At 41.3% G+C, this 17,222-nt stretch overlaps 1 protein-coding gene across 3 annotated transcripts in view; it reads right to left on the reverse strand.

Annotated features, from left to right (window-relative positions):
* Positions 1 to 17,222, reverse strand: part of kcnip1a (Kv channel interacting protein 1 a) — a 46,475-nt gene that overhangs the window by 2,144 nt on the left and 27,109 nt on the right. For 2 of the 3 annotated variants that reach the window (XM_074674133.1, XM_074674134.1), the window contains 5 exons: positions 2,909 to 3,033; positions 644 to 713; positions 497 to 567; positions 246 to 353; positions 63 to 167 (listed from right to left, as the gene is read on the reverse strand). In XM_074674133.1, the coding sequence (XP_074530234.1) occupies positions 63 to 167; positions 246 to 353; positions 497 to 567; positions 644 to 713; positions 2,909 to 3,033 (479 nt within the window). Of the gene's footprint in view, positions 1 to 62; positions 168 to 245; positions 354 to 496; positions 568 to 643; positions 714 to 2,908; positions 3,034 to 14,838; positions 15,079 to 17,222 lie in introns of those variants that run through there. The other variant, XM_074674135.1, reaches the window with a different exon arrangement.

A 17,222-nucleotide genomic window follows, 5' to 3' on the forward strand; every position in this document is an offset into this window, starting at 1 on the left:
CCTTTTTTTTAATGTTAGGGTTTTATTTCCAAGACACTAATAAATGAGTCAAATGTTCTTACCTGGAAAAAAGCATCCACATGCTGCCTGGGTGCATCATTTTTTAAGACCGGGTAAGTGTACTTCCCCATCATGTCGTATATTGCTCTCACAATGTCTGTCATCTCCTGTCAAACAGAAGTGCATGTATCAATAGCTTGTAACCTTCATGTCAGAGGTCAGACATACACACTTAAAAAACACACCTCCTTGTTTATATATCCATCTCTGTTTATATCGTAGAGGTTGAAAGTCCACTGTAGCTTCTCAGTGATGGTTCCTCTCAGCAGGATGGACAGAGCTGTTACAAAATCCTGAAGCGGAGAAAAAAACATGACAATGAAAACATGAAAAGGTGAAAAGGTTTGGAAATGAGAAAAGTAGACCTAATAAAATTTGAATAGAAGCTTTCACAAAACCTGGATATCTGTGTTTAAAAAAGTGCAAATGCAAACACCTCAAACTTTATGGAGCCGGTGTGCGCCGAGTCAAATGCGTTGAACAGGAAGTGTGCATACGTGCTGGCATCTGCAGGAGAAGACAACAGTGCTGAGACTCGTTAACCTGGAATTGATGCGACAAGTACAACACACTTTTACTTTACCTCCATGTGGGAAGAACTGTGAGTATATTTGCTTGAAAGTTTCCTCATTTACAACACCACTGGGACACTCCTGTAGAGAAAAAGAAAGAAAGAAGGACAGAAAACTTAAAAAAGAGGAATATTCAGAGATTAAGTTAACATTCAGAGAGTGACTAAACCGCAGCTGCAAAGTCAGACTGTCCTGTGAGGGTGTTGCTGTTGGGTTGAGTTTTACATAAACACACTATGTCCAGCTCTTGCTGGTGAAATAAGTTTACCTGACTCTTCAGAAGATTAACAGAATGCCTAAAGAAATCATTTAACACACAGCTCTGATTCAGAAAGGCTTTAAACAATGAAAGATAGTAAAGTTCAGAATCTGGTCTCCTGGGTTCCCAAACAACCACAGTGTTGCCAAAAAAAGAGTTGGTATTACATTATGTCTGTCCTAACTGTTTTCAAATGTGTTTCTGTTATAACATTTTGAATAATTTAGTTTTAGCATCTATTTTGTAGAATTTGCATGATCGGCAAATATTGTTGTTATTGGTATTTTACGCAGTGTCCTACTTTTGTGGCACTGAGTTGTATATAAAAACTGATGCTTTGTTGTAAAGTTTCTGGCCCTATGCCAAAGGTTACATTCATCACCTCCTCATATAGTTGGACATTTTGCAACAGTCTTTTGTTCTTGCTGTTTTAAAATAGTTTTACTTCACAAACTGACAGGACCAGGGGATTTATTTGATTAGAGTCCTTGTGAGGAGACTTTAGTTACCTCCGCCAAGGAGGCTATGTTTTTCGGAGAGTTCGTTCGTCTGTCTGTGCGAACTCAAAAACTAGCCAATGGATCTTGATGAAATTTTCAGGAAATGTTTAAAATGGGATAAGGAAGAAATGATAAAAATTTGGAGGTGATCTGGATCACTGTCTGGATCCAGGACTTTTTTTAAAGGATCCTTTATCATTGTGAGATAGGGCCGTTTTCACTCCACAATATATGGCCAAATTGCTTTGCAAAACAATACAAGACAAGGTCATGATAATTTCTGACAAATGTAAAAGTACGATCCAAATCCTGGCAATTTTCTGGATACTAAGATCTGGAATATGAAATATGTACTGGGACATCACAATTTTCAACACTGTCAGGTAACAAATTATCAAACAAACCTGCAGCTAACAATTTGTAGTAGATAGTCAGCTGAAAGGGAGTATAATATTAAAGTAGGACTTAAGTGTTGCGTCACAATCACAACATGCTTGGCGGAGGTCTGCGCTCTCTGAGAGCTTTCCTAGTGGTGCATGAAACAGGTGGATGATAACACTAACGCTTCTCCGTGAGCTTCAAAAGCAAAAAAGACCATCAGCAACAAGACTAACACTTTCTATGTTTTAATTTCTTATTCCTGAAACCTCTCCAAGACGGTAGATATCATATGATAGTTCAGTGGAGAAACTGTCATTCTTTACATTTTCAAACTGTTACTCAGCGTGACACATCTGACTGCTGTGTTCACACCAAACACAAATCATTCATGAGGCACTTGTATGTAAAGTTAATGTAAAGAAGCAAAGAAGACAAGACTTTAGGTGGCAAGTATTTTTGTAAGTGGCGTGAAGTTGCACCACATCCAGCTCTCTACTTGGTTCATTAGCTTTTGGAGAGAGTTGAAAAATGTGGATATTCAGCAAACCCTTCATATTGCAAAAGCCAATCACCATGGAGATCCTTCAGTCATGTGAATACCACCTGAAAAGGAGCTTGATTTGAGAAAATGACAGAGGGGTTCAGATTATCTGGTAAGTTGTGAAAATCTTTGTCACTTGATTCCAGCGTTAAATTGTACTAACAAGTTAGCCCTGCCTGAAGTAGCATAACCAGCTTCCTCCATCCTTGTTTGATGTTAATAGACTGGTGAGGCTTTGGTAGTTGCTGATGGAGCAAGTTATTTTTTGTGAGTTTAACATTCTGGTGTTTAAAAACACACAAATTTAGCTGGTGGATTGTTGTAGATTTTTTTAAATGTCTGGTGTGAAGACATCATCAAAAGAAAGCAGGGTGTGGAAACAACCAGCAGTAATAAAATGTACATCTCTGTCCAGTAGGGGAGCTAAACTGACATTAGATGAAAGTTTCTCACAGGAGCTTTAACAAGATCTGTTTTTGTGTTTTAGTATCAAGTTTTCTTTAAAAAAATTTGCCTCACAAAGTCTCCAAGAACACATTGGCTTGTTAATTCCAACTATTTCTTTTTATAACAAGGTCAATAAAGATAGACATACATTCTTAAAGCCTCTGTAGAGCACTTGGAGCTCCCTTTTGCTGAAGTTGGTCTGAGCCTCGAGCTGGTCGAGGCCCTCCGGCCGATGGCACACCATGGTCATCTCCAAGTCATCATCAGCTTTGTCTGGAGAAACACACAAACACAATACATTCCTTAAGAAACATAAAAACTAAGGATAAGTAGGGAAGAGAGATGGTCAGGTAATACAGTAAAGAAGCAGAGGTGCTGAAAACTTTTCTTAATGAGATGGAGAGGAGACGATGAGAGGCAGAGTGACTCCAATTTAGAGGTCAGTCTAACGGCTCCATGTTCCCCCTCTCACAGGCCCTTTGATTAACAACTCATTACTGTCCTCGCTGGAGGGGAGGGGACAGAGGACAAACCACTGACTCTGATACACACACACACACACACACACACACACACACACACACACACACACACGCACAATGGGGAATGTGACAGTGTGACAGACACCTCCCCTTTCTCAACCTCAGACTCTCTTTAGCTAAAGTGAGCACACACACACACATACTCCCTGAAGCAATCTACAGTATAGTAATTATGCATACTGTTATAACTGTGCATAATTTAATAGAAGTGTAATAAAAACTAAGAATATGATAAAGAGGTCATAATGTGCTGTAGTAAAATGCAAGAACAGAGAAAAGGAAGAAGAAGAAGTTATAGGCTGTTAAGTGATAAGATGGTACTTTGTATGAAGACTAGAATTCTTCATCACAGTCAGACCTCCTCCTGTCCAGCTCTGTCTATGAGGTGGTGCTTATAAGCTGGGGAAAGGCATCTAGTTCTAACCTTTTTCTGATTCATTTCAGTTACAGTTAATGCATGTGCATGTACTCACTTAAAACATAAGGGAGGTGAAGCAGACAGGAGCTTATTTAATGTGTTACAGTAAGAGTGTCCTGGAGTCTTTTTCAGGGTTCCTGTTCTTCACTAACGATGAGTCACAGAGGACAATGCTCATGCTGTCCTTGGCAAAACAGATTCTGAAACATCAACAGTCTTGAAATAGAAACATTTATCTGTGTGACCGTACTATTAGTGCAACGTAAAGCTTCATTACACCTGCACCTCTCCAGTCCTATTCTGTAAGTGAGTTACCGTCTCCTTTTCAACTGTGTCATGAAAGCGACTGCTGATTCAAACCTCAGTCAACAGACGAGCAGTCAAAGATTCAGAATCCAGTGTTTAATTTTAACACATGAGCAGAAAGATTTGTGCAAATAACTTAATAACTGCACAGAGGTGCTGCTACAAGACAATATCTGATTTAAATAGTTAAAGTCAGTCATGATGTTGCATCCTGAACAAAACCAGCTCATTACCAGAGCTCAGCACTACAGAATGTGATTATGTTGCAAGATTAAAAAATAAACTAATTCAACATTTTAAATTAGCCAAGATGAAATAAGATAACATATCCTGTTATTCAGCAAGAGCTCATTACACTGAGCTGACTAATTCTTACATTATGGGCACATGATTACATTATGACTTCACAGAAGTTATGTTGAGCTGCTTTTATAGATTATAACTCCTGCCTCACACACTTACATACACACACACACACACTCATACACACATGCATGCTTTACACCACTCACCACTCATCCAGGCACTCCAGCCTCTCTCAGTGACAGATGTCAGAGGAGGTTCACACTCACATACTCACACTGTACATATTCTTCAAAGTGAATTCACATATCTTGATGTGTTTCTCCTATAAACAAAAAAAGTAACACCTGGAAAAAACATCCAATCTGCAAAAAGATTTATATTCTGGTTTAGTTTAACAGCTTTAAATGGTTCACACATCATATAGTGGCAGAATATTCTCTCCTCAAAAATTTTTCTGTGACTCTCTGGACTGTTTGAAATCTCAGTGGCTCTGGTAAAAACGACCCCAGTCCAAAGCAGCTCATCTCAGAGTTGCATCATAAAGCACACCTTTCATGGCATACATTAAAATGAAAGTTTTATCATCAAGATTTTTGGACAACGGTTTGAGCTGTGTTTGTTTTCTTTCGAGCAAACTATAAAGAACTTTAAAGATTTTTTTTGTTTGATTATTTGCAAATAAAGGAAAGTGATTTGACTTAAATATAATTAAAACCGGAGTCAGGAGTTAGTATTTATCTAATTTCACATTTTTTATCTCAAACTATGGAAACACAAATGAGGATTTTGATTGTTGTCTACTTGTTATTTTCTCTCTGTATGAGCCGCCCTCCAAAGGCTTTTAAAAGCTTATCTTAGGTGTTGTTCTTCCTATATGTCCTGGTTTTACAAGTTGGATTGTTTTATGATATTTGCTGTACAAAAAAGATCAGATAACAAAAATCAAATCAGGGAACAGCTGTCTGTGGATGGAGAAGCATTTATTTCCTTAAAAGAAGGCCAACTTACTGCCCTAATACTCAAAATAATGGAGGAATAAGAATAACCGAACACATAAGAATAAAGAAAGATGTGCAATATGAAAGAAGTTAAAATTAAAGCAGTATACTGTCTAGAAAATACTGTAACACATTTATAGTCACTTAAAAGGAATCATAAGTTGAGCATTACGCCCCACCTTTTTCTGTTGCTGCACACAGATCACACCTCTAAACACTGATGAAATCAGACCTTGTGTAGCTAACTGCAGCATTTTTATGGAAGAATGACAATTAGTAGATAAAGCAATGTCAGTGCAAATGGGGCTGTAACAGATTTAGAATATCGAAGGGCAGCACAGAGTAAAACTCACAAGGCCTCTAGGATGTGACAGCCACACCAGGGAACAGTCCTTTTACTTCTGTACATGCAGGTAGAATTGCAAATATCCAACAATGCTTGACAATTTCTACAAGTTCTTCCTTTAAGTTACTTTTAATTTGAGCTTAAATAATTAAAGTAGAAGTTTAACCACATCTAAGACCCCTACGTAACTAATCAAGATCTTTCCCTCAGCATTAGAAACCTAAACTCTTCCAGACTCTTCCTTTTCTTAGTGCCTGCTTACAGAGAGAGAAGTTGTCGTACTGACTGACTCACCATCCACAGAGATGACTCCAAGCATGTGCAGCATTTTGACGGCCCCACAGCAAAGCAGGATGATGGCTATAGTGTGTAAGCTGTTCTCACTCTGTGGCTCTTTCTCCATTTTTAAGTCCTTTCTGTTTTTCTCTACGCTGGCTTGTTCTTCCTTCACTTTTCACAGCTTTCTTTTTTTTTCAGGGTTTGACCGAGAGGAAATATAAAATTATTTTGTTGCAATAAAACTTAGAAATAGCTTTTTATCTCCCAATCAAACCCCAATTGAGCGGTTTCCGGATGGTTTCTCTCTATAAACTTTCTGCCCATCCTGCTTCTCCTACACTGAGATTAGTACTCACCTGACTCAGTCTATCTCTGTCTTTTTTCCCCCTGTCTCTCTGCTCCCTGGGGCATCTCTCTCTCTCTCTCTCATCCTGACCTTGCCTCTCTCTTCCTCTCTCCCCCTCTCTTTGTGTCACCCTCCATCCCCTCTTCTCCCTCTGTTACAGTCCTCGTGTCCTCCACTCTCTGGAAACAGAGTCTCAACTCCAGGGTCCAAGCAGAGCAAACCATAACAATGATAAACTCTCCTTCTACTGTATGACCGTGTGTGTGTGTGTGAGTGTGTGTGTGTGTGAGAGAGTGTGTGTGAGAGAGAGAGAGAGAGAGAGAGAAAGAGAGAGAGAGAGAGCAGTTCAGCTGATTAATGGACTCCATTAAGACACACACTCATCCCCAAACAACAGAGGCTTAAATTATAACAAAGTGACTTTCCAAGCATTACACGGCCCAGTCTTTTAAAGAGGGCTCACTCTACAATGTAAATAACATCTAAATCAGTAAGTATTGATGCCTGTAGTACGATGGTGTCTGAACTGTATAGGTTGTATTTAGACTTTATATTGTACGCTGGAAAAAAACTAAAATCTTATCAAGTGTTTTTGTCGTATTTTCAGTAGAAAATGCCTCTTAAGACCTAATATGAGCCACAATCACATGACCAGTCCAGGAAAATGTATTGTGATTTAAAGACAAAAATGAGGTCTGAATTCTCTGTAAAACGTAAAAAAAAAAATCTGCCAGTGGAAAAAGACAAAAGTTACTTGTTTAAGACATTATTCTAGTTTCCAGCTAATTTTTCTTGTTCCACTGGTAGATATTTCTAACTTGTTACAGACAATTAAAAGCTCATTTTTGTCTTAAGTTAACTTTAAACAGTGCATTTTTATGGACTGACAAGTTAAATGTGGCTCAAATCAAGTATAACAAGACAATTTATACTTAAAATAATACAAAAAAACTTGATGTCACTTTTTTGCAGTGTAGTTCATCTGACTGAGAAAGGCGAGCCACCTGGCTGCATTACCTGCTACATCCAGTTTGTACCAGAGGGGGGCAGCAGATACTAACAGGAGGAGAGGACATCCAAGCGTGTCAAAGCCTCTAGAAAAGATTTAATACCTGAGATCAAATATTAGATTTAGGTGATACTTTCTGTCATACTGTTAAAATACCCTTATAGGAAATAAGAACTTTGCTTGCCTGTAACTCTGGCTCTGAATCATGATCCATAGTCAATAATGTGAATGTGAAGAGACGCTGAGATTGTCTGTTAGGTGGGAGTGTAGCGGCTGCCTTGCAGACAGCAGGGGGCTCTGCTGTATCATAAGGTTTCCCGCAGAGCCGCCAATTTAACCTTGTTGTTAACTATGGCAGCGGTGCTTAGCGAAATTAAATTTAGTGACGAGAGCAGCATTAAATTTAATTTGCCAGATATTTAAAAGATACACCGTAGTGTAAACATCACATGATGAGGATGATTGAGTGCAAATTGTATTTGTTGCAGTAATCAACCTTCAGCCGTGTCCTGCTGTGACCAATCAGCAACACTTCTGTCATTGAGTCACGGAGAAAAACCTCCTGCAGCAGCACATCTGACACTCCTCCCTGCAGTCATTACCCACCTCTGGACTTCCTTTCGTGTATTTTCTTTCACAGTGGAGTCTTTCCTCTCTCAAGCCCTTAAATTGGGATCCTAAAGCTTCCCTTGGCCAGATTGGATATTAAATCCCTCCAGTGAGCTTCAAGTCCTCCACAGAGATGTCTCCTGGTGGAAGTGCTCAGAAAACCTCCAAAAGGGGCTCAGAGATGGAGGAGGTGCTTCCTGTCTCCCTGTGGTGAGGATGGTCATTCTGGCTGCTGAATCTGTGATCACACAAGTGATTGTTGGCGTGTAGACAGACTGATCTAACAGAAGCCTTGTTTCCAGGTCAGCTCTTCTTCATCTTGACAGTTTGGTGCATCTCCTGCAGCGCTGATACTGAACTACACGAACACATTTTTACAACGACTTAAAAACAAGACCACAAGATGTTTGAGCTCCTATGCTAGGGGCAGGATTAATGCACTTTTTGGAAAACCATGCCCTAGAAAACCTTAGCCAAACATTACTTTGCTGTAAGCCCACTCAAGGTCACAGCTTGATGACGCTAACAGAAACACATTAATTAAAATGAGAAGAAATAAAAACCTGAACGCCCTCCCCGCCAGACTGCACTGTGAGATCCTGTCCCTGAAAATCACAAGCAGACCAACCCTGAACACCACCAAAAAAGTAATTCTTATTCTGTGTTGATAATACAAACACAGCGACCACGTTGGTTGTAAATAGACCTGATGATTAGTAGCATCCAATATCACTGAGGCCAGACTTCTCAAGGCCTCTGTTCCTGGGATACATGCTCCCACGAGTGTCACATCCCTGTAATAATAATAATGTAATAATAATAATGCACACTTAACGTTCCCATGTTTTTCAAGTAGGTAAAACCAATGCAGTCTGTCAGCCAGGGAATGCCAAGAGCATTCATCATCTCAAGGTAAATCTGACAAGTAACTGAGGCTGCTACCTCAATGCCAAAGGTAAGGGTTAAGGTTGTCACTGGATTTTCATACTCCGACTCCTCATCAGATGATGGGTTGGTTGATGTGTTTCGGCTCTGTAAATAAGGATGTAGTTCAAAAGACGTCACTCTGCAGACTTTATCAGACACTGCCGCAGTTTGCTGTTTCAGACAGCTCAAGAAGAGACAACTTATTTCACCTTTTGCAAATGAATCACCACTCAGAGTGAGAAGAATATGGAAAACTGTGGGAGTGACGCCAGAAATACACCGGATACAGTGCGACTCTCTTGCACTGGGTCTTGACTGCGTTAGTCAACTTACACCGGCTGCGTGTTGAGTCCGACAAGCTGCATGACTGACAAACAGCTCGAGTCACACGCTTCCCTCTCCCTTAATAAGTCTCTCTAATAATAAGAATAGTGTCTAAACCTGACTTAGAGAGACTGATCCACGCATTTGTCTCCAGCAGGTTAGATTACTGTAACGGCCTGCTCACTGAACGCTAAAAACTAGCTGTAAGACAGCTGCAGTACATCCAGAACACTGCTGCTCGGGTTCTGACCAGAACCAGGAAATACGACCATATTAGTCCAGTGCTCAGGTCTCTGCACTGGCTTCCTGTGGCTCAGAGAATAGACTTTAAAACAGCTCTGCTTGTTTACAAGTCCCTTCATGGTCTAGCACCAAAGTACATCTCGGACATGCTAGAACCATATGAACCAACTCGGTCTCTGAGAACCTCAGGGAGAGGTCTCCTGCTGGTGCCCAGAATCAGGACTAAACGCGGTGAGGCTTCATTCCAGTTTTATGCCCCCAAAATCTGGAACAGTCTGCCAGAAGATGTGAGACAGGTCTCAACTCTGACAATGTTCAAAGCCTAGCTGAAAACAGTTCTGTTCAGCATTGCATACAACAACTGAAAGTATTTTATCTGCACTCTCCTCTTTTAATTGAATTAATGATTTTTAATGTTTTATGATGTGATTTTATGCATTGATTTTATTTTGCCTACTGTGATTTATTTTATATTAGCTGTAAAACACTTTGAATTGCCTTGTGTATGAATTGTGCTCTACAAATAAACTTGCCTTGCCTCTTTATTCATGTTGGGATCTAAAACTTCAAACCTGTTGACTCCTGGTCTGGCTCCGCTCATTATGTCCCTTTATCATCACAGTCAAGCCACATACGAACGTGGTTTGTTTTATTTTGAAAGTCACTTGGTGTTTTAGGTAGTTCCCAGTCACACATTCCCGCTTGATCATCCCTACGCTGAATTTATGCATCACAGCTCCACATTCATCAAAAATAATGGCGACATATTACCTGCAACATGACGGATCCAGTGTAAGTTGACAGATTGATTTAAATGAAACATATTTGATCCGTAATGGAACGCTGCAGACACATGTATTTTATCCGTGGGGCTGACCATGACAGAGGAACTGAGGCTCCAACAGATCAAAACAGCAATCAGCAAACTATTAAACCATTATACTAAAACATTATATTACAAAGTAAATCATTTGAAATGATGGCTTACAGTATATCTGCACAGTTTGATCTCTGTTGGTTTGACTGCCCTGTTGTATTCATATGAATGACTTATTGAATGCGACATGTTTTTCTTAACTAGTTTGACTTTATCAAGAAGAGTGAGTAAGTGGCGAGCCAGCCATCTCCTCTCATGGTTTAGTTTTTGCTTCTGAAACAAAAGAAGGAAAAGGTCTTTTGCTTCCAGAGACCTATGTGCTATCAAAGCCCTCCTTCTTCTTCTTCAGCCTGACATCACCCTTTCAGCTGGTCTTTCCCTCTGGTTGTCCAAACAACAGCGTGTTGGGGTTTGGGATTTGGCTGTTCCAACTTTCTACCAAGTCATTCAATTTTTCACCAAAAGAAATGTTAAAAAAAAAAGTGTCTTCAAAGAGTCTGCTGCTGAGGGACCCTGAACCCACTGGGTCTTTGCCTGGAAATCCAACAATGGGTTTTATAGTATGGATTAAGGATTTAGTTAAGAGTCAGTGTTCACAAGAAGCTTCTGCTCTCCTCTTTTTAATGAATGAGACAAATTGTGTACAAACTATTAATAATAACATAATTCACACTTTTCTTAACAGAGTTACAAAATGTAGATCATAGTTGGATCATCAGTGAGGTTTCTGATCCAGAGGTGGCTTTGAAAAGTTTTGTCCCTTCTCCCAAAGCTTTAAAAGCTGCATGTTCTGTGATCCTGAGGCGAGTCTGCAAACTCTGCAGGTTTGTAAACCCTGGATTAACCCAACCTAGAAAGCTTCGCCATCATTTGTTACACATGCTATTAAAAGCCACACAACTTGACAGAGACCAAAAGCCTGAACTCCTTTCTCTCTGAGCTTGTTTGTTGACCTTAACTTTCAGCCAAGACTGCCTGTCACTTCCTCCCAGGTGAAAACAGTTACAAAAATTATCTTTAACATCAAGAAAAACACGGATACATCATTTCACTCCTCAGTCAAACTACTTTAGTATTAAATGTTAACTCTCACATTTCCTACAATTCTTATCTCCCTCATTCTGCCAAACTCTCCTTCCATTTCTTCATCCTCTCTATCGCTGCCATGCTCTCCTCCTTTCTTCTCGTACCGTGTCCTGTAATCCTTGCCAGAAAGCGTGTCATTTGCATAATCTGAATTAGCCTAATCTGCCGTTCGGGCTGCGATGGAGAGGGCTCGCTCTCACCGGCCCCCTCAACGATGGAGAGCACTCTGCGAGAAAACAGCAGCTCCACTGGCCGTGGGCTCCCTTGAGGTTCGGTATGGAGGAAGCATCGTAAAAATAGACTTGAGCTGCAACATTTCTTCAGACATCACCAGAAAGCTGCACTTCATAATCGTGTTTCAGCGTGAAACCCTGCTCTCGTTCCAAGACACATTGTTTTCCACAGTCATCGCTGGAGCCAGAGGACATGAGGGCAAATCCTTGACCGGCCTTTGAGCTGCTCACTGAACACACACAAACACACACAAACACACACGAACACACACAAACACACACAAACATACTAACACAGAGCCACATGTGTCCAATGTGTGAGCACATTATTTCAGGGGTCACAGGTTGAGTTGCGAGAACCACGGGCTTTAGATAAACACACACTGGCATGCTTGTATGCCCTCACACACACACACACACACACACACACTTATTTCTGTTTGCTTACTTATCTTCAGCCTCTGAAGCAGGACGACGGAAGTGCTGGAGGGTGTTTGCCATGTTGTGTGTTTGTGTGTACATAAGATAGATGCACACACACCAAAAGGAATCCACCTAATGTCACTGCTGTGCATGCCGAACTGACGTTGATTCAAAGAGTGAGTCATATACTGCTTTTACACACACACACACACACACACACACACACACACACACACACACACACACACACACACACACACACACACACACACACACACACACATACAAAGCAGGATGCCAATAGTGATTTCTGAGTAAATACATGTCTAGACTCAGAATCTGCAACAACACACACATACACAGAACACCAACACACACACACACCCGGCTGGATACCAGGGGAGGAGAATGATGAGATGACTTAATAAGCACTCACACCAGCTAATGGGAGCGTGGGTGATGGAGAAAGGAGGCAAATGAGAGGAAGAATGGAGGCATAAAGAGAGGAGGGAGAGGTGTAAGGATGAGGTTGCCAGGAGCAGATTGTGGTGGCAGCATGTGAGAGTGAGGTTTGGGGAAATTAGAAGTGAGATAAAGGGAAACAGTCGTGTCGAAGGAGTGGGAGGGAACGAAGGGAAAATATTAGGGAGAGGAGAAAAGCTTCAGAAGGTGAAATGATGGAGAAAAACAACAAAAAGACGTGGTTGAGAGATGCAGAGAGCAAGGGAACAAGATGAGACAGGGAGCAGAGGAGCGGCAGTAAAGGAAAAAATAGAAGAGGGAGAAGATTGAGACAACATTGCTGCAGGGAGTTAGTGAGGAAGGAGGGAGATACAGAGGCTGGAAAGAAATGAAGAATTCACCAGGGAGGGAAGGAAAATGCCAGGAGAAAATTAAGCAAGAGGGATGAGTTGTCAGAGGCCACAGAGATGAGAAGAAAAACAGCTGCCAGACAAAACCAGGCAGACAAGACAACAGGTAGGAGGAAACTACAACCAAAGAGGCTGTCAAAGAAAAACAGGAACACTTGAGAGAGAATAAAGAAAGTCATGGGAACAGCAGGCAGCCCTGATAGAAACAGACAGTTTAAACAAGCATAAGGATGCAAACGTACGGCAGATGTTTTTCTCTAAAGTACACTGATGAGCTCCTGCTTTTAAGGATCAATCATGTCAACATGTAATCTAGCTATATCACAGCCAAGCACCGACTCCCTCTCAGTGTTGCCGTCATTGTAACAACCTCGGATAACAACTTATCTGCAACCCCACAGAAAAAGACGCCTGCACACATACAAGCCCCGCGGCGCTAATCCTGCACGCAGTGAACATGAGGAGCAGGAGGGAGACGCTCAAATATCACAGCAGAATTATAAACAAGCTCCAAATAGCTGCGCGGCTCCACATCCTCTTTTATTTCACATCTTTTGCAGGAGTATTTGTGGAGAGGGAATAAAAAAAATAAAAAAAAGAGGTTTGTTTTCATTTTGCAAGGAGAGTCATATTTCACACGTTTGCACAATGTGAGTGCCTCTACAACCACCTCATTATTCAAAATAGAAACACATTTACGCCCTGCCTTTTGAAAGCCCATGAGGAGAGGTGTTTGTTGGAGCCTGTGGAGAGAAACAACAACAAAAAGGGCTGATTCAAAAGATGAAACGAGCCATATGCACTCACTTGGAAAATGTCCTGTATGGCCTAATTTGCACTGGCAAAGCGGTAATAGGCTGCCTCTACAGATAAGTTTAAATGAGTGCACGGTATTAATCGAGGGTTTCTTTTCACTGGCAATGATCTCCTGCTCTGTGTGCCCAGTCACAAATTTGTATTTGTTGGGTTTTCATAAATGAGGTTTGTAGCTTTTTGTGTAGATGCAGAGTGTAGTAAAACGATCCTGCAACAGGTCATCACAAAAACCTCCTTCTGCTCCCTCTTCATCTCTTCCTCTCCTTCTTTCACCTGGCTTTCTCAGGAATACCCCAGTCTCATCAAAGACCCCCACACACACACTCACTCACGCCCCCACCGACACCCTCCCACCCCAAAACTGACATCTTTTGTTGCCATGGCTACCGTGCTTCCAAGGTAACAGCAAGATGGAAAAGCAGTGTGTGAGCGGAGTGACAAATACCTTCGACATGCGTGTGTGTGTGTGTGTTTGTGTGTTTACTGGCGTTCGATGCCCGCTTCTGCGCACACAGACGGACAAACAGGCACACACACAGATTCTCAAACACATGCACACACCAACTCAGGCAAACAGGCAGGATCAGAAAGAGTCCAAAAAGCCAACTCTTGCTCTTCCTCTTTGGTTTGTCTGCCAAAAACTGCTTCAAGGGGAACACGTGTGAGAGAGCGCACATACACACAGACACACACAGACACACACACACACACACACACACACACACACACAAACACACAAACAGATGAGCTACAACTTTGTTGTCTTAACAAAAAAAGGATACTTTTTTCTGTTAGCACCTGTTGTCCTGTTCTCTCTTACTCCAACTACACACACACACGCACACACACACATGCACACACAAACACACACACACACACACACACACACAGAACACACCATGCTCCCTCTTTTCTCCTCTGCATCTGAGCTGAACACCAACAGGTATTAATCTTTGGACTGCAGCTCACTTCATGTGCTGAATTTAAAACAGTTCAAAGTTTTGCTGCTCATGCATGTGGTTTTTTTAAAGTGTGCGTGCTCATGTGTGTTCATAAGTGAGTATGAGGGTGTGTATATGTATATCCATGTGTGTGTGTGTGTGTGTGTGTTCCCTCACCGCTGGACGGCCTCCTCTGCTTGGTCTGCATGGTCAGCGTGCCAACCACTGCCCCCATGTTTGCCTCTGTCGTCCTGGAAACAAGCGTGTCTGTGTGCTGAAGTCTGTATCTCTTTGTCACGTGTTTGGACGGCTACAACACACATTCAACAAACACAAACACACACGCACTCCCTCACGCCCTCTTTCCTCCTCCTCTCTCTCCTCAGTAGAAACCCTGTTACTCCCATCCCTCCTTTCATGCCTCCTCACTCCATCTCACAGCGCTCCTCCTCTATTTGCTCTCTCTCCTTCTTTTTCCCCCAACCCACGCTCTCCCACTCTCAGTGTCCCTCCCTCCCGTTTCTTTGTTTTTTCTTAGGGGTTGTAGCCTTTTTCCATCTCTTTTCCCTCCCACCTTTATCCGCAAGCCAAAAGCTGGAGCTGAGCATCAGTGATTCAGCGTGAAATCAGCAGGATGTTGATTTAGTAAATAATAAATTAATGCAGGAGGACCCATTTATTTAAAATGATGACACAGCGTGAATCATCCTGCAAGAGAAACAACAAACATGCCCTGTTGCATTTCACACCTAAAGGCATCTGTTTCCCTCTGATAGAGAGCAAATATGCAAAGCAGATGAAATATTGACTGTGGAGGTAAACATGAATTATGGAATGAAGGGGAAAAACAAGCATGACAAACCCAGGAAAAGCTCTGTGCATGTTTCTTGTTTTTCTCCCCCTCCTCAGCATCACTGGTCGTTCAGGAAAAAGCCACTTCAATCCATCACCACCTCCGCTCCCTCCATCCATCATCCTTGTTCATCCACCCATAGGAAACCAAACACATTCAGACTATACACATGCTTACAGGGGACGGGCAGAGGGGCGAAGTGGCAGATTGGCTCATAGGGCAGGCAGAGGCAAAGAAGGGAAGAAAGACAGGCAGGCAGCAAGAGAGCAGAAAGAAGTGAAAGGCTTAAAGTCAGAGAAGTGAGGAGAGTTAGATTTGAAAAGCTGGAAACAGCAAGACACAGAAAGAAAGAGGGTTAAGTCGAGGGATAAGAACAAGTGACAGATTACATTGCAGGAGGGTGTGCCTTAGCCTGTAAGTGCTGCACACACACACACACACACACACACACACACACACACACACACACACACACACACAAAGCACAAGAAATCACGTTTTAATTACAGCTAGATCAATACAAACAAGGTTCATGGTGAGGCGTGATGAAAGCTCAAACAGACAAATTGGAGGACAGTTACAGATGACAAAACAACTGCTGTGTGTGTGTGTAGCAGACACACATGACATGTTTCAAGGATGCAGGGCTGAGTGTAGAGCCCAGATTTCCCACTGAAAGAGAAACAAGACGAGGATCTGCATTTAAAACTGAGAGTCAATAAAGACCACCGTCACTGAATTAAGAAAAATAAATCAACCAAAGCATCAGAAGAGCTCTTCATGAAAAACACCCTCCTACAAAAGATTTTATTGCTCAATATTAGAGATGTAGCTATATAAAAAAAATTGCGGATCCCGATATCTGGTATCAATATTGCTGTTATGGCCGATGAACAATATTTACCAATATCAAAATTGTTAAAAAAAAAAAAAAAAAACAATCTGAGATGATGTGTCAAGGAAGTTCAAAGAGAAAGAGCGGCGATATCGTGAGAAAAGACGACTATGGAGAAGATCAAAGGATGGAGCGCTGGAGATGAATGCGATCAAAAAAGTATGTTTTGACTGTTTTTTGGATCAAAAACAGTAAGAGAGACATAAAAGAAGAGAGTCCACTCTTCTTAGGTAGTTTTTGTGTTTACATAGTCATAGAAAACAACATTATTTGGGTCTTGAAAGATGCTCTGAAAATGTCTGGCAGCTAATGAGTAAATATCAGCCCACTTTTACACCTCCGCTGATATCGATATGTGAAAAAATGACCAACATTGGCCGATACCGATATTGATACCGATATAACATGCATCCCTACTTAATAGATAAATATACATGACTTCAAACCTCACATGAGAATGTTGCTGGTGGTGTGTCGTGTTGGACTGCAACATATATTCAGACTTGTTTCTAATAAACTACCTGTTTCATGCATTAAAAAAATGGAGGAAGAATAATTGAAAAACCTAAAAAATTGAAATGTAGCGCAACACAGATACATTTTTAGTACAATTTATGTCTTAGAGGTCATTGAAAGTTTTAAACAACCTTTTTTAAGCATCAACTTTGCTCTTTATTATTGCTGATGTCGTTGTGACACAGATCAGACCCATTGTACCATAAATTTACATTGAACAGAGCAGTCGTCATGGAGAGCATCTGCATAAACAGTAAGACCGCACAGACCAGTGTTTGTTAATTTAACATGAGTTTT

The sequence above is a fragment of the Halichoeres trimaculatus genome, unplaced genomic scaffold, assembly GCF_033239565.1.
Source record: "Halichoeres trimaculatus isolate MK-OKI-2021-1 unplaced genomic scaffold, fHalTri1.1 fHalTri1_scaffold_7, whole genome shotgun sequence".
NCBI classification, from domain to species: domain Eukaryota; kingdom Metazoa; phylum Chordata; class Actinopteri; order Labriformes; family Labridae; genus Halichoeres; species Halichoeres trimaculatus.